Source organism: Gymnoscopelus braueri (genome assembly GCF_963280865.1).
Source record: "Gymnoscopelus braueri genome assembly, chromosome: 11".
NCBI lineage: Eukaryota > Metazoa > Chordata > Actinopteri > Myctophiformes > Myctophidae > Gymnoscopelus > Gymnoscopelus braueri.
Window position 1 is genome coordinate 18,798,531 of NC_137613.1, and position 18,741 is coordinate 18,817,271.

Consider the following 18,741-nt stretch of genomic DNA (forward strand, 5'->3'; position numbering starts at 1 on the left):
AAATGGGACATCTGCATAATGAGTACTTTCTACTTTTGGTACTAGTACATTTTGATACAAATACTTTTGTACTTTTACTCAAATACATTTTGAATTCCGGACTTTTACTTCTACATTGCAGTACTGATACTTTTACTTAAGTATTTAATGTGAGTACCTTTTCCACCACTGCGAGCTTGCTTGTTTCGTAATTGTTTGATTAGGCCTTGTAAAACAGAACGAACGCTCACAGAAACATTCCCGACGTCTACCACCAGGTGTCACCATTCCCATACTAACAACAGTCCAAGTCCAACTGTCTTCCTTGTATCCCTGAGAAAGGCAGGCTCGTCGCTCAGCTCAGTGTGTGGCTTATTCCTCTGGCAGCAACGAATGAAAACCAAACTCACACCCGAAGCAGAGAGAGTTTTAACTTTATTTCTCGGTGTTTCCACTAGCATTTTCCCCCGTTTTAAGTTGCCAGTCGGTAATGTTTGTAGTTACTGTTAGTAAACATGCGCCGGTGTTGGCGGCGGGCAGAAGAACAGAGAATGGATGCACAGTGTAAAGGAGAAGTCTCCAGGTAGTGAGAAGAACACTGGACTACACCTTGTTGTGGTCATACTGGTCAGTGGAGAGGAGAGCTGACCACTGCATGCTGCCTGCTGGCTTTATTTATCTATTCTGACGTCCACTCTGTGCAAATATGTCTGAGGATAACACGGATATTCCCACGGAACTGCTTGGTAAGATATAACAAGATATGTAACTTCGCCAGTCAAAAGTTCTGTCTCTCTCTCTCTCTCTCTCTCTCTCTCTCTCTCTCTCTGTGTGTGTGTGTGTGTGTGTGTGTGTGTGTGTGTGTGTGTGTGTGTGTGTGTGTGTGACAACTAGACTAGGCATATTGAAAATGAAAATAGTACTACTATAACACATGTCTCACTTCAGGCTGCACAGGATTTTATGGTAAACACACATTGTATGACACAAACACAAAACAACATAACATGACACACACACACACACACACACACACACACACACACACACACACACACACACACACACACACACACACACACACACTCTCTCTCTCTGTGTCAGTCATGTTATGTTTTGTGTTTGTGTCATACTATATGTGTGTTAACCATAAACTCCCATCCTGAAGTGAAACTTACTCTTACTACTACTACTTTAATAAGACATACATTTGTTATAGTAGTAAATATTTTCATGATCAATATGCCTAGTCTATTTGTAAGTGGTTTAGTAGAGCAGCTTGGTATTTCCATGCCCTGGGGCGTAGGTCGGCTACCTGAGAGTTCTTTCAGTCACTTCCTTATCTGATGTGGGGGATAGAGAAGGCTTTGGGAAGGGCCACAGCTTGTGCCTTGTTGTTGTGAAATTCCTTGGAAATTGTGTGATAATATCAACACACACACCTTAATGTTGAAGAGCTTTCATATTAGTCTGACTTGCTCATGGCTTTGCTTGTTGTTGACTGATCATTTTGATCTTGTTGATGGGTAGAGCACACTGGCACTGGCAATCAGGGTTGTTTAAAGATGTCACAATCAATTTTAAAGGTGAGACAGTCTGTCTGTCTGTCTGTCTGTGTGTGTGTGTGTGTGTGTGTGTGTGTGTGTGTGTGTGTGTGTGTGTGTGTGTGTGTGTGTGTGTGTGTGTGTGTGTGTGTGTGTGTGTGTGTGTGTGTGTGTGTGTGTAAAGATTATTTTGATACATTGATATAGAGTGTTTGTTCAATAACAGGGGTGTCCCCATCTCTAAACAGAAAATATGTTTTCAGGTGGGTTACAAATTTCATCCAATCAGGAGAGAGTGTCAGAACTGTTCCAGTTCCAATTTGTCTGCTCACTTCATTGTTTCATCACTTCCAATTTCACTTATCGTTATCCCGTATAGTATACTGTATGAGTTCTCTCACCCGACAGGATGAAATTGGTGTCCTGGCCTGACAGTGTATTTTCTGTTTACTATAGAGCTGGAGAGACAGCTGAACAAACACTCTATAGACATGATTACTATCAGAATATAGAGCGATGTAACTGCACTTTTTTAATACTATATTACAATAGTGTTTGTTCAATAACATGGGTCTTCCTCTGTCTCCCCAGCTCTTTAGTAAACAGAAAATAACTTTTTCAGGTCCGGATGCAATTTTATCCAATTAGAACTAATACAGGATACAGGATATAAACAAGTCAAATTGAAAGTGGTGAAGCAAATAAATGAGCAGGCAAAATTGGAACTGGACCACAAGCTGATAAATTCTCTTTGGCAGATAGACCGCCGTTACTGAACAAACACTATACAATGATTTACAATCGGAATATAAAGCCTTAATTTTTTTGTTTTTAACCAAAGAAATATCACTTACAGCACCTTTTATCTCTTGTGAGTGTACAAATGGGACCAAATAGACCCTTGTGTGCCCATTTGAGATACATATGGATAAATTAGCCTAAACACTGAGGATATTTCACTGTCTGCCACCCGTGTTATAAATGCATATTTGTTTATTGTTTTTAGGAGAAAGAGAGCACAATGGATGTGGTTTTTATTTAGCATTTCTTTAACCCATTAACACCTGAGGCCGATTCTACGAATGTCTTCTAAATCCTAACAGTTTTCTGAAAAATCTTATGTTGCTATATCACTGGTGCTCAAACTTTTTCATGTCAAGGACCCCCAAAAGTGATATGTATTTGGCCACCGACCCCCATTTCAAAATATTTAGTTCCAGAAACCCCCAGAAGCAAAGATTTGAGTTAAGACTGTTCGCTTTAAAATGATTTATATATTCAAATATTTGCACCAATTTTCACGATTTTTCTAAAATAGCAGATCTGCAAGCTCACAGCACGGCACAAAGTGACGCGCCGTGAGCTTGTATATCTGCTATTTTTGAATAGCCAAAGAAATCTAAAATGACACACATGCTCTCCCGGTTTTGCCTGCTTTTCCCCCATGAGCCCAATAAGTGTAGTCTTGTGGTCTTTATGTAAGCATTGTGTTCATCATCGCCAGGCTGAGCAGACACACACACACACACACAGACAACACAACTCACCAGTCATATGCCCTGGCTGGCTGCTGAGGTTGACTCATGGACCTCGTGCTTCTGTCTACAATGCTGGCGTGCTCTGGCGGTCACCAGTATCTTATAGCGCAGGGGTCTTCAACAGGGGGTCCGGGGCCCCCTAGGGGGTCCTCAGAGATACTATAGGGGGTCCGCCAAATCTTTGTGTGATAGGATTTAGTTTTTTTTTACATTAACTGAACCCTAAAATTCATTTTCTGAGGGGAACATTAGCCGAAAATAGCAGATCTACAAGCTCTCAACGCCTCGCAGTGTAGATCGGCTATTTTTGGCAAAGAGGCTATAGGTGTAGAGGGAAAAAATAGCAGACTAAGTAAAAAAAAAAACTTTTAATCTGAAACACAATTTTATACAATATAGAGTAGGGGGTCCCTGCTTCATCTCTCTCTCAGCTAGGGGGTCCTTGGCCTGAAAACGTTGAAGACCCCTGTTATAGCGTATGTATGCATGTGTATGCCCACTGTGTGGAATTGATCAGTGAACATACTGTAGCCTAACGCTAATTGTAGGTGATTTATTTTACATTTAACCCAATTAGTGGGTGGTGTAAAAAGAGACTTGGGAGTCATGTGTTTTTGTTTGTTGTTGTTGTTTTTTGGGTGGGGGGGTGTTTAAAGGACCACGTCACCCATTTTCAACCTATCCTCCTCATATAATTAGTCCTCATTAAGGGTGCTGTCACAACAAACTTTGATTCTGTCAATGCGGCGGTTCTGCCAAATGCTTTTCAATGGGTACGGAGTGTTTTTTGGGCGAAAATCCGCGACTGGCAACAAACCGCTCCATTACCATTGAAAAGCATTGGTAGAATTGCTTACTTTTTGGCATCAAAAAGTACATTTTGATGCCAATATACTTTTTTACTTTTACTCAAGTAAATTTTGAATAACGAACTTGTACTTGTTTCTACAATAGGGTATTGATACTTTTACTTCAATAAAAAAAACATTTAGAACTTCTTCCATCACTGGTCTGACGTCAAAAACAACCCCCTGGATCACAGAAATGTTTTTCCCATTCAAAATCCCTTAAAAAAACTGTGTTCCAAAAAAATAAATGAATGAGTTTTGGCATTCTGTCAGGGAGGTGGCTCTGTATCGTTTATGATATTTATTTATTTATATTTGATACAGTTTCTGTTAGGGGAAAATTGAATTAAATTGGCGGTGAACCCAGAAGTAGAGTTTTTTCCATTATCAGTACATCAGGACTCTACTACTGTATATTTACATTCTTAAAGAGTTGACTTGTAGGTGGATAATATGCTGCAGTATTTGTAACCTTCTCTGTCGTTATGTCATTCTTCTGCAGCCTGTGCAGAAAAGAGAACTTGCAATCGCGGTTTCCATTTGCTTACAATAGAAAAACAGTTTTGGCTCTGATTAATGCCTTGGGCAAGAAAGGACAGTCCATTTGAATTTCAATACATTCAAATTTCTTTGATCATCAGCCAGAAAAATCAGGAGACAAAATGTTGAATCAGAGTGCTGACATGACCTACAAAATGTTATACTTTAGTATAGCACAGAAATGTAGTGATAAATCCAAAAACCAAACAATGGAAAAAAGAAAACCCGAACTAAAGGTTACAAATAAATCCCTAATGTGTATCAGCTAAAACATGTAACCACACTTGCCATGTGATGCACATGGATTTAAGTTCTCAGTTGCCACGACTTATTTCAGTCATTTGAATTCCATAGAAGCCAGCATGTCTTCTGTGGAAGTATGCTATGCAGCAAAAACAGCCTATCTATTTTAGTTTGCTTATTTTGCTTTAATCCATGGATGCACTGTGAGCATGTCGTTCCGCCATGTTCTCCTAATGTTAACCTATTGTCACCGAATGTTCGCCTATTTATGAAATCAGAATCTTTATTGTCACATCACAGGTTTACAGGTGTAAAACAGTGGGTGAAATTTGAACCCCAGAATAGGAACGTTAGGGTTAAATGTCGTTAACTTGAAGGCAGGGGCAAAAACAGAGGAAGCACACAAAAAAGACAACTGAGCTGGATTGACAACTGGATAGTAGGCAGCCTCCCTCCACCCCCCCGTCCCATTAAAGAGCCATGTGTTTGTGATCAGGCTACGCTGCTCTGCTGTGTGTGTGTGTGTGTGTGTGTGTGTGTGTGCACTACAATATGTTGTAATGTTTTGATCCTGCCTCATGAGCTCATGTGGGTCCAGGCTCACGGAGGAGGAGGAGGAGTATTCCACTATGATGTCATTGAACCAACCGACTCTCCGGCCTCACTGTGTGTGTGTGTGTGTGTGTGTGTGTGTGTGTGTGTGTGTGTGTGTGTGTGTGTGTGTGTGTGTGTGTGTGTGTGTGTGTGTGTGTGTGTGTGTGTGTGTGTGTGTGTGTGTGTGTGTGTGTGTGTGTGTGTGTGTGTGTGTGTGTGTGTGTGTGTGTGTGTGTGTGTGTGTGTGTGTCTTGACGTTCTTCCCTTCCTACTGTACTTGCGGCACTCACTGTTTATGACTTTTTTTTTGGGGGATCCTTCTACTCACTCTTTTTCTGTCTTTCTTCTTCTGTGTTTTGTTTATCAAAATTTCCTATCTATTTCTTATTTTTTCTTTCTTTCTCACATCTCTCTTGTTCTCTCGCTCTCTCTCTCTTTTTCTTTCTATTTATTTATCTCTCTCCCTCTCCTGCACACGCTTTGTAAGTCTTGTTTTTCCCACTGTAACTCCACTGCCTGCCAAGGTTTAAAAAACCCTTACGTCTGCCTCGCTGAACTAATCCCCAGTCATGCCTACGGTGCACCCTTCATCACCCTTCCTCTCCTCCTCCTCATCCTCTCCCTCTTCCTGCTCCTCCTCCCCCTCCTCCTCTCTGCCCCTCACTTTGTCCCAGGGATAGATCACAGTTGGCTTGTTCGGTTCAGAGCAATCTGCAAACACAGAACTTTATTGCGAGGTGTTTATTTGTTATACAGTATGCTATGCACATACAATACTGCTAATGGCAACATTGCAAGCAGCAAAATTGTCGTACTTAACCCCAACCCCCAACCGTTCATGATTCTTAAAAAAAAAAGAAGTAGCCGCCTACCCTTTTACTTATGGAGACCAAAACAACGTAAAATTTGTCCTGGTGTTACTATGCCTACACACACATGAGTGTGTGTGTGCGCTCACGCACACGCACACACATCATGTGGCGACTGGGAGAATTAGCTAGCTGCTGCTCATAATTCTGGACTGCAGGAGTTCAGTATGATGTGAAGAATTTGTGGAATTTCATGTCTATGTGCAATTGGTTCACTGTGTGGCTCACTGGCTACTGGAATATGATCCCATGAAGAGTCAGTCAGGAGGAAGAGCAAGACACAGCACCTGTCCTGATTTGTCTTTTAATAATGGGTTTTAGTTTTTTTTGCTGAGTTGATGATTCTTGTAGCCAGGGAACTGGATTTTGTTATTTTGCACTGGCAGTGTGTAGCTAGGATATATTAAGGATTTGAAAGAAGGATAGGAATGGCATCCATGCTATTAGCCATACATTTCTGCAGGTATGGAAAACTTTGATTGGGGATTAAATATATACTGTATATCAGGCAGTGAAACTGTACTATTATTAAAATGAGCCCTTATTTCTTTTAACTTGTCCAATGTAGACGGGCTACACACAGAGCTACCTTTTGACAGTGTTCAGTAAAAAAATAATCGTTCTGTAAATCTCCACTAAAAACCAAAACAACATTCAACGTAGGCTACAATAATAGACACTATATTGGTCTTTTAAAATTGCACTGCGTGTCATTGGTAAGTCAACGGAACATCCCTCATCATGTGTTTGTTTTCTTAACCCCAGTGAAATGCCCATTATCTCAACATCCAACATCTCTCTCATCATCTCTAATCACCCAAACCTGGCCTCCACATAGTCAGTGACCGTAGTTTAATAATTTAGTTAGACAAGGGGCTATCCATGTATCTTCTAGTGGTTAATTGGAAACGTTAGGAAACGTGACAAGAATCAAATGTCTGGGTGGGAATGAGTAATTCAATACACTTAGCTGTACTCGTGGTGATTGGTGTTCTGTAACGCTCTGTCCTGTTCCCTCGTGTAACACTCTAGTTATTTGCACCCTCCCCCCCTAACCCGTAAGAGACCCGTAACCTTTGACCTTTCTGCACCCCGTCTTAGAGAGCGTACGGGAGGCGGTGGGCCGGAGGGTGAAGCTGACCCTGAGGAGGAAGGTGCAGCTGGAGACCAAAGGAGACAAGGTGGAGAACAGAGTCCTGGTAAGATCATGAGAAAGGTGTTTCAGACATGCATGCAGCATCAACATTCTTCGCCTCACCCTGGTTTCAGACATACAGTATAACAGTACATGACACAAATCATCGCCGTTGGGCAGAGACCTTGTTTGTCCAAAACCACAACTTATCAGGAAATGGGGGGGAAAAAGAACCAGTCTTCCAATAGATCCAGTTTAGTTATTATTTAGTCACAAGGTCTTGTTAATCATTAGTTAAATATTCTTAAAACCCACAGACACACTTTAAAAAATCACACCCAGTGTGAAGTGGGCGGTGTGGTCATCACAGTGATGGAAGCTCACTTTTAAAAAAAATGTTTTTTTTTTAAGTGTATAGTCCTATTTATAGGTTATTAATGTCATCATGTGTCTCGCTAGCCAATCACAGTGCTGGATAGAGTCAGCCAATAGAGTCAGCCAATCACAGTACAGCTAGGGGTGTACTAATTAGCCAATCACAGTACAGCAAATGTGTACTAATGAGGTGTCCCAACCCCACTTATAGAGGCGGCTACACCGCCCAAAAATAGCAGATCTTCAAGCTCACAACTGCGACGCGTTGTGAGCTTATAGATGTGTGCTATTTTTTGCTACTTTTGTGTGACACAGTAGTATGACGAAGACCTTTGCCCCCGCTAATTTCCGGCGCAGGTACCAGCACAGCATGAACATGTTTCATCTCAACCCCGATTTCAAACATGCAGTACATGTACTGTAGCTTCAACGTGACAGAGACAGAACTGAACAGAAACTGAATAACATTTTAAGGTAACGGGTCATTTCATCTTTCATGTGTCATAATGAGGAACAGTGGAGTGCATCTGCGCTGTCCACATGAACTAATGATGACATCGCTTTTTCCCAGGATCAAGATATGATCATTCTGCTTTTCTGAAAGGTTTCCTTTCCTTTTTTTTCCTCCGCCAGAGGTTTCAGCTGTGTCAACTCAACATATCTCCTCCACATTGCTGAGTAGTGGATCACTCACAAGACACATTGGTTGTGGTTGTGGTTGATTGTGAAAAGCTCGTGTGTGGTTGCGGAGGCAGGGGGCGGGGGTCAGATGTGGTCACTGCTGTTTTATAGCAATGTACTTGCTGCTTTAGACAGTCGGTGAAATCGTCAGTGTTCATTTATCAATTTGTAACTCTGTGTGTGTATGTAACCACATTGCCCCGTGAGAATCGTTCCAATCCTTTGTGTGTGGTTAGTATCTACAGTGTACCTATCAGGTTGAACAACCAGGATACCTCTGTTCTTAATTATTATTATTCATTGGTGTTCTTGTCAAATATTCTCCATGTCTTAAAGCCAGCTTGTCATTAGTTTATTATTTTCTGGATACAGTAGCCTATATTCTCAGAGAACAGTGATTCATAGTGTAACTACAGGCTGTAAATATCATTCAGCTTCCCTATTTCTGACTACAGCTCTCCTAAAGAAGCTAGACTAGAGCCTTTCTCTGGACACCTTCCTCTTTTTTTTGCTACGTTTATTTTCCTTTTTTTTATTACCATGTACAGTACAATATTTAACCCATTAAGTCCTGAAGGCCGATAAAATAAAATAAAAATCCAAATCCTAACAGCTTTCTGAAAATCTTATGTTGCTTTATCAGTGGGGCTCAAACTTTTTCATGTCAAGGACCCCCACGATTATATGTATTTGGCCACAGACCCCCATCTCAAAATATTTTGTTCCAGGGCGTCAGGGACCCCCCAGAAGCAAAGATTTGAGTTAAAAATGTTTGCTTCAAAAAATATATATATTCAAAGATTTGCACAAATTTTCACGATTAAAAAATAAATAGCAGATCTACAAGCTCATAGCGCGTCACGAATATGAGCTTGTAATCTACAATGTTTTAATAGCTAAATGCTTCTTTCAAATCCCTAATAGAATATTGCTGAAATCTAAACAGACAGAGACAGAGATGCTTTCCTGGTTTTAATGGGTTACGTTTTAACACCAGGATGATAATAGTGTTGGAAGGCGCTAGAAAGTTCCTGCTGCCATCAATTTCTTGATCTTTGGAATGTTGTGTCCCATCAGCGCTTCATTATGTGGGATATTATTGGTACAGTACAGAGTACATACCTGTGGAATCAACACTTAAAGGGATATTTCACTTTCAAAAAAACTTTTGCTGATTTTATCATCTACTCAACCTTTTGTGAGCACCCCAGACAGTTTTTAAGTTGCTCGATTCAGTATTTAGATATTTGATATTCATTTTATCAGACACGCCCCCTTCCTATACAAACCTATTGTAACTTCAAACTCCATTTTAACCATGTTAGATTCATCAAAAACACCCGTCCTTGGTTCTGGTGACTCACCCTGCCCTCCTAATGCGTGTTTTTCCGAGATTTCTTTTCATTTATTTTATTTTATTTTTGGGCGGTGAAACCGCCCCTATATGTGAGGTTTGGACATCGACATTCGCTGCACTGTGATTGGCCACCATTGTACCCCCCCCACCCATTGCACCCCCCCAACCCTGCGCTGTGATTGGCCACCAGTGTACCCCCCTAACCCTGCACCGTGATTGGCCAATCACAGTCTATTCAGGACTGTGATTGGCTAGTGAAACATGACACATGTGCATAGCCCTATAAATAGGACTATGCACTTAAAAAAAACACATTTATGTTTTTTTTTAAGTTAGGGGTGTACAATGGTTGGTCCACAATATTACTTTTCTCTTCCATCACTTTGATGACCACTGTGACCACACCGCCCACTTCACACTGGGTGTGATTTTTTAATTGTATTTTATCTTTTTAATTAAAAAAATATATATATAAAAATATATGAAAAAAGTAATTGAAAAAACACGGCCCCCTCGCATATTAGGGGGGGTCACCAGAACCAAGGACGGGTGTTTTTGATGAATCTAACATGTTAAAAATTGAGTTTGAAGTTACAATGGGTTTGTATGGGAAGGGGGCGTGTCTGATAAAATGAATATCAAATATCTAAATATTGAATCAAGCTACTTAAAAACTGTCTGCGGGGCTCACAAAAGCCTGAGTAGACGATAAAATCACCAAACGTTTTTTTTAAAGTGAAATATCCCTTTAACTATAAACTGTAGACATGGGGGGAGGCCTTGTCGAGGTGAGGTTGACTCTGTCTCAATCAGGGATATATGTTTCCATTCTAGACCAGTTCTTAACCTGTGGGTTTGGACAGTGAAGTGACAATCTAAGGACTTTTAAGGCCTTTCTATTACCTAAAAAGAAAAGAAAAGGACCATTACTGCATCAAAAGTAATCAACAAACTATACTTATAAAAACTGGTCTAACATTGGCCAAATTGTCAAATAATATAAGAAAGAGGAGAAACTACAAGCTCACAACGAGGCGTTGTGAGCTTGTAGATCGGCCATGCCATTGGTAATGCCTCATCTCCTACATTCCAAGTGCTTATCAGGGTCCACAGTTCAAATATGATTATTTTGGGGGGTCGCGGCCTGAAAAGATGCCAGAGCAGAACCTCTGCCCCGAATCTTCGGCCTGTTATAGCGCCACCAGGAGGCCTTTTTTTGCAAAACTTTTTTTTAAATATTACTCCTATTTGTCTAAACATCACGCAAATCGGTACACAGTATCTATATAGTCATGTGATCAAGACGGATCTGTCAGATTTTTCATATTCCATCCTGATTGGCTAAGATTGGCTTCCAAAGTTTGCAGAATTGGTCCGTTTTGAACAAAATGCCTCAAGTCATGAACGCGACATGCGATTTCCGTGAAACGCACATTCCCACTAGGCAGAGGATGAAATGCCACCCCTTTCACATTGCCTTGTTATTGTCCGATTGCCGTGAAAGGACTAGGAAGAAAAGGGCACCCTTTACACTTTGGCCTATTATAGCGCCACCAGGAGGCCATAAAAGCCTACCTGACCTGTTTTTTTTTTTTTGTTGTTTTTTTACCTCTACTACAAATCTCGAAAATACCTGATCTGCAAGCTCACAAGCTTGCAGATCTGCTATTTTGGGTGAATGTTCCCCCGGCCAGAATAGGGATGCTGGTGCTCAAGTGGTTTAGGAGAGAACAATGACAGAGAATGGAGAGAGAGAGAGATTTGGAGGGGAGTGCAGTGCAGTGCTGGTGGGGATAAGAGCGGATCTGGTTTCAAGTAACTGCTTGTCTGTCAACCTGCCTCAGCCGTGTGTGTGTGTGTGTGTGTGTGTGTGTGTGTGTGTGTGTGTGTGTGTGTGTGTGTGTGTGTGTGTGTGTGTGTGTGTGTGTGTGTGTGTGTGTGTGTGTGTGTGTGTGTGTGTGTGTGTGTGTGTGTGTGCGCGCGCAAAAACCTTCACAGACCCCATTTAAGGTCATATAGGCAATAGATCCCGGTACTTCCTGCTTGCAGATTCTCTCTGTAACCACCAGTCCTTTTTATTCCAGATGTGAGGAAGTAGAACTGAACATTTGACAGTCAGCAATCCATGCATACCACTGCGCTGTAGAAGGTGACTTTGCCTGTCAGGACTTGACTACAGAGCCCACTCATTGGTACAGTCTGTGATAGCTACAGTGCAGTAGGACACACACACACACACACACACACACACACACACACACACACACACACACACACACACACACACACACACACACACACACACACACACACACACACACACACACACACACACACACACACACACACACACACACACACACACACACACACACACACACACACACACACACGCGCACACACACACACACACAGGGATTTGCACATAGTAGTAAGTACACTAGCGTCTTCTTTCTGAGCTAAAGCAAAAAGGTTTGGGCGCTGGCGGTTTAACCACTTAAGCTCATACTTTCAGACAATGTGTAAAGCTTTTTATATAATTATTTTTTTTGGGCGGGGGGGATTGAGATGCCAGGGTTAAAGTGGTTAAACAAAGCTTACCACTGAAAGGAACTTGTGGGTGAAGCCTCAACACTGAAAAACACACACGCGTGCAAGCATGCGTGCACTGTATATGTTGACCTGCTTGTCCAAACTCGTGATATTTGCTAGTAAAGCTTACCCAAACCCGCCCCAAAGTGTCACGTGTGTGAACTTGCGCATCACTACTGTGAGGAATGACAAGAGTCCACTGCCTCAACGTGCACCAATATGTACTGTATTAGCCCTTGTGTCACACGTGTAAACCCCTTACTTGACACACCATCCACACCTGTGATATATTCTAGTAGGCTAACGCTTACCCGAACCCACAGCAACCGGCACATCACTACAGGGGTGGACTGAAATTCTTAACTAAGGTATATTTTTGTCAAAAGAAGAAACTAAAAGCCTGTCACTCTCAGCTAAAAGCTTGTTTTTCCAGTCTTTAGGCCTTTCTCCCTGTCAGTCTCTCTCTCTCACCTCTCTCGCTCTCTCTGTGACTGTGTACGTGGATGAACTCTGAAATTAACCTAACCCCCCCCCTCCCGGCTGCAGCCCTCAAACACCTGTGTTGGACTTAGAAGAATATTCTAAACTGAAAACACATTGCCCAGATTGTTGGGCTCTCAGCTATGTGTTCTAGCCTCACATGCTGCTGCTTCAAGAAAGCAGGAGATCCCAGGCCAGCCTCTCATTGGTTTAGAGTCCCATCCATCAGGAGCGACTGGGTGGGTTACTCTCACACACACGCACACGCACACACACACACTGGCAGTTGTGATTGCATGTGGCCTGGAATGACCTCTCTCTCCCCTGTAGAAGGTTACATACCACAGCTGGCACAGCCTCCCGTCTCCTGCTGCTGCTCTCTCTGTCGGTCTCTCTCTCTCATGTCTCTACACATCATTGGGCCTCATTCACTAACTTGGTAGTAAATAACGTGTATATCCTGGTCGTAAATGTTGTGTATATTGGATGATGTCCTGTGTATAAGTCAATTCTGACGTGCGATTCATGAAAGGGGGTGCAGAGCTGTGATTTGTGCGGATTGATTGATTGAATACTTTATTAGTCACAAATGTAAACAGCATGAGGTACAGTCAGACATTAAGGCTAAAAGGATAGCACAAAAAAGTCCTGGGGACTTGTGGTCCTATTACAGGTGTATCTCATTTTTGTTTGAAAGTCACAAGCACTCTCCCGTGTAGATCATTTGCATGGTTCCACGCCCCATTTAACACCATAAAAGGCAACCGGAAATAACCCATGTGGGGAAAAAAAACAAACAGATCTGCAAGATTACAACGCGTCGATGTCGCAACGCATTGACAACTTGTACATCTGTTCTGTCTGGAAGCGAGTCCCTCGATCGCACGATGGATCACCTGAACGTTAATAACGTAATGCTCTCATGTGTAAGGAGAATAAGATGTTTAACCCCACCACCAAATAATAGGCTAATAAAACGTGAAAAGAATATTATAGAAGCCTTTTCTATTAAAGTTATTACTATTGTAATTGATTTCGCATGAAGAATAAGGCATTCTAATAACATATATGAAAGGTTTGAGGCATATAAGTCTGCTCCCGAGCAGACACGAGTTTGAGTGTATATCCACCCAAATTCACGGGGAAAAAAAGATTGATGAATCAGACTCTTAACGTGGGAAGTTGCGTAAGTACAAAATATGTGCAGACCCGAGCTTAATGAATGAGGCCAATTGTCTCTCTCTGTTGGTCTCTCTCTCATGTCTCTACATGGTCGTCTCAGTCTGTTGGTCTTCTCTCTCTCACGTCTGGTTGTCTTTCTCTGTTACTCACTTTCAGTTTGACTCTATTCACTTTTAGTTCAGTTTCGTATTACATTCTTGGGTGAACTCCAGGTGATATCCTCAGGCCATGCAGAATTCCCCCCCTTTTTCCACTCTTCCTCTCCGTTTTCACCTCCTCTTCCTCTCCACCTTCCTCTTGAATGTACCTTCTCCCTCTTCCTCCCTTTCTTCCTTCTCCTCTTCATCCTCCTCCCCTCCTCCCTTCCCTTCCCTTCCATCCCTCGTCCTGCTTCTCCTCCTGCTTCTCCTCCTTTCCTCCACACATCGTTCACTTCCTCTGCCCCTGCTTCTTTCTCTCTCGCCTCTCATTTGTGCCGCTGTTTGTTTCAACCCTTTCTTTGTCCAGGAAGAGTTTACTGAGTTAAACCTGGTGTTTTTCAGCACCCCCCTGTTTCAACGTTTACATGTTAAGATGCTTTCACACCTGACTCTTGTCAAGTAGCGCCGCAGACCACATGCTACTGGACCGACCACTAAACAGTAACATCTGAGGCATTTGGGGCGAGACGAAAGATGACTTGTTCACTTTCCCCAATTCCTGTGCCGGTGTTTACCGGCTGCTCTGGGGGGAATTTGAACCGGCAACCTTTTTGTCTTGATTCAACCTTTTAGGCTACTGCCAGGTATAAACCGCTTGTCTTCAGATATACAACATAGAGTACAGAGAGGTGAATAATTTCATGTCCAGTGGGGGATTTGTCATTAATACACAGTTGTTGTTTTTTTGTTTAGTTTTTTCAACATGTATCATTATGTGTATCTAGCTTTTTTTGAGTTGCATGTACCTTAATCTGTTTCAATGTCGATCTTGCACCGATTTTGGTGTCTATCTATGCTGATCTCTTTCTGTTCTCTCTTCAGGCCTTGGCAGCACATAGAGCCTTTCTACTGACTGCACGGGTTCCCTCAAAGGTAAGAGTTTGTGTGTGTGTGTGTCTGTGTGAGCGACATGTCGTGCAGTGGATATAACTTAGAATGTAGAATGTGTTTTGACATACTTGATGCCGTGGGACCGCCTGCTCTGCAGCCTCTCCCAGTGATGTAGTAACCAGTGATCTAATGTTGTAATAACAGGCTGTGAAGGGATTTCTCTGAAATACTTTGAGTGTAGCCCTGAGCATAAATCAGATGACATTATGTCTTGTCTGCCTGTTTGTCTGCTCATCAGTTTCTACCCGTACATCTGCTTACCTTCCTGTCCGTCCATCTACCTGTCTGTGTGTGTGCCTACCTGTCCGTCTTGTCTGTCATGTCTGTTTGTGTCCATACACTGTCTACAGTATCTGTTTGTTGGTTGGTGTGCACCACATGCGTGTACAGCATTTTCATGTGTCTGCCTGGAGGTAATTAAACACTGCATTTTTGGCCCTGCCCATTAACACAGCCCAACTTGGGTCAGTCCGGTTCAGCCCAGCCCAGCCCACTTTGATCTGGGTCCAAAACATGACATCCGAGTTAGTTTCAGCCCCAACATGTCTGCGTTGCCTCGGATTCTGTACACACAGCATGTGCTGTGCATGTGTGCGTGTCTTTCTCTACTATTTGTTTATGTGTTGTGTACAACTCCATGTTCTGTGTAGAGCCTGACCGATCTCGGTTTGGCCGATATATCGTCCATTATTTAACTTTTTTGATCTGTACCAATATTGGCAATGATGCTACCGATGTGTCCCGATGTTTTACAAATCTTTTTACCTGCCGTCCCTGTTTTAGGCATGTCATTGTAGGCACATTTCTTTGTTCAAACATAGCAGATCTACAAGCTCACTATGTGTCACGACACGTTGTGAACTTGTTGCAGATCAGCTATTTTTTTATGTATTTGATTAGGGATTAAGATGTTCAAATAAGATAAGTTCAGTTTGTATATCTTTGCTGTCGGGTGGAAACCTCATATGTCCAAAACTGTTACTTTTCAGCAAGTAGCAGATCGACAAGCTCAAATCGCGTTCCTTTGCGTCGCACTTCGAGCTTGTGGATCTGCTACTTTTGAAGCTTTTGTGTGACGTAGTATGATCAAGTGTTATATTCGACTATCAAACCACTATTCGACCACTGTACATCAAAGTCGATTATTCTATAAAAAAAAATGTTTTTTTGTTTTAGTGGCTTTTCTACAGCAGACACGCAGCTGTGAGCTCTGGTGTGACGTCAACTCGCATTCCTTGAGTCGAGTCGTCAATGCCATAAAAATTTTTTTTATTTTTTTTTATAATCAAATCGAATATTCGAATACTTATAGGTCGAATAATTCGAATGCTAAAAATCACTATTCGTGAATGCCCTAGTGGTGCATTAATTTACAAAAAGTTAGAATATGGAGGTTTTCTGCCCGACAGCAACTATATTTTACATTGGATATGGGTTGGTCAGGCTCAGGTTGCCAGGTTTGTCCTCTTTACCTACTTGGCTGCGGGGAGACATTTCAGTTTGCAGCAGAAACCGTTTTATGTCACATCACAGTTTACAGGTGTATTGATTGAATACTTTATTAGTTAGAAATGTAAACGGCATGTGACATTAAGGCTAAGAGGAGAACACAAAAAAAGTCCTGGGGACTTGTTTCCATTGTGGTCCATTGTATTCAATTCATCAACATACAGTAGCGTAAAAAATAACGCTATAATACATGTCATCAACAAATACAAAACACAATATAGAAAGGAGAAAAATGAAATTCTATGGGAATTTCCATTCACCTCCCCTTGTGGTCTCCTGATAGATGATTTTTCAGGCCAGTTTTGAAAGAAGCCAGTGATTTACATCCTTTAATGGATGGTGTCAGGGCATTTCACATTCTGGTGGCAGAGTAGAAGAATGAGAATCTTCCCACGTTTGTCGTGTAAAGTAGTGGGTGATTTATTTTTTCCCATGAGCACTCCTTCGTTTTGTAGTATTTAGTGAGAAGGGAGAGGACAGAGGCAGAGTGAGAGCAAAGGGAAATAGATGTTAAATGGAACAAATAAAGATATATATTACGTTGCTGTCGGGCAGAAACCTCTTATCTCCATATTTTAACTTTTAGTGTTGTTTCGTAAGTTAACGCCCTACTTGATCATACTACAGCGTCACACAAAAGCATCAAAAGTAGCAGATATGCAAGCTCCTTTTGCTATCTTTGAATGTGAATCCTGAAAAGTAACAGTTTTGGACGTACACGTATGAGGTTTCCACCCGACAGAGACGATATTATGCAGATAGTGTATGTGAAAGCAGATATATACTGTACGTATACTGTACATGATATTTAGAACGTTTGCATCATATGCAGGTGTGTTGTTGTCTGTAGTCTACATGTTTGTTTTCATCTAGGAAGACAAATGAAGTGTAAGCTATTTGAATCAAGTCTATTCTAGAGACAGACCAGAACATGGCCCTCAGCAGGTATAGACATGCACCAATAGCACCTCTTGAAAAGATGGACATCCACCCTTATGTTTGCTTGTATGTGTTACATACTGTAGCTGTTTATGATTTTTTTAAATGAATAAAATGTAATTTTGTCCAATCTGTATGGTAGAGTATGTTAATACAATATAACTAATGCAATTGAGGTGGTTGTATTTTGTCTCCATGCTCTTCTATTGAGACATTTAGATCGTGTGTCAAAGGTCAAAGGTTTGTGTGTCAAAGGTTTCACCTAGACACAGGCTCTGACACGAATTTTGACCTGATGGTCATTAAATGTATCCCCTGAGCATGCAAGCAGGCAGGCTCTATTAGCTCAATGGCAAACATTTCAGCACTTGAAAATGTTTGAAACCTGGTTCAATTCTGGGGTAGAAGAGGAAAGTTTCATAGTGCTGCTTTAACCACATTAACCCTAGTATCCCTATTCTGGGTGAATATTCTGCAAAGATAGCTGATCTACACAACCAATCTCTATATCTATTTTTATCTCCAGGTATATCTATATTATCTGTGAATAGATGGTAGCGGAAAAAAGTAGCGGAAATAGTGTAGAGCCCTGGGGGATGGGGGTCAATTAAATAGGGTTTTAGTAGTTTCGCCCCTTGTTTACAAGGGCTTTCAAAATGGATATACGAGATCATTTGGGATTTTTATTTAGCCGTAAAATTGCTTCTCCTTGTGTTGCCAAACATTCATGGTCATTTATTTGTTACAAACAACTGGAACATCTTCACAACAAGCTAACTGTGTGTGTGTGTGTGTGTGTGTGTGTGTGTGTGTGTGTGTGTGTGTGAGAGAGAGACAGACTGGTTATGCCAGACAGGTTTCCTCTTCTCCTCCTCTCATCTTTCTTCCACCTGACCTCCTCTCCCTCCCTTTTCCACGTTCTTCACTGCTCTCCTCTTCCGCCTCTCCCCTCCTTCTTCCTCTTCCTCAACTCCCTCCATCCCTTCTTCCTCCTTCTTCTCCTTTCTCCTCTCCCCCGCTTCTTTTACTCTTATGTCTTTACTCTCTCTCCTCTTCCTTCCTCTACCTCAGCCTCTTCTTCCATGGGAATGTTTGCTTAGTCGTGCCCCAGCTTGTTTTTCTGGAGTCTCTCTCTCTCTCTCTCTCTCTCTCTCTCTCTCTCTCTCTCTCTCTCTCTCTCTCTCTCTCTCTCTCTCTCTCTCTCTCTCTCTCTGTCTCTCTGTCTTGTGGAATTCTCTTCCCATG

The 18,741-nt window shown here is 41.8% G+C and overlaps 1 protein-coding gene across 3 annotated transcripts in view; it reads left to right on the top strand.

Moving 5' to 3' along the window:
* Positions 1-354: 354 nt before the first annotated feature.
* The window catches only part of carmil1 (capping protein regulator and myosin 1 linker 1), a 361,807-nt gene continuing 343,420 nt past the window's right edge, over positions 355-18,741 (top strand). For all 3 annotated transcript variants that reach the window (XR_013933961.1, XR_013933962.1, XM_080441263.1), the window contains exons 1-3: positions 355-725; positions 7,257-7,354; positions 14,980-15,030. Coding sequence is in view for 1 of the 3 variants with exons in the window: in XM_080441263.1 (XP_080297389.1) it covers positions 686-725; positions 7,257-7,354; positions 14,980-15,030 (189 nt within the window). In the remaining 2 variants the exon portion in view is untranslated. The remainder of the gene's footprint in view (positions 726-7,256; positions 7,355-14,979; positions 15,031-18,741) is intronic.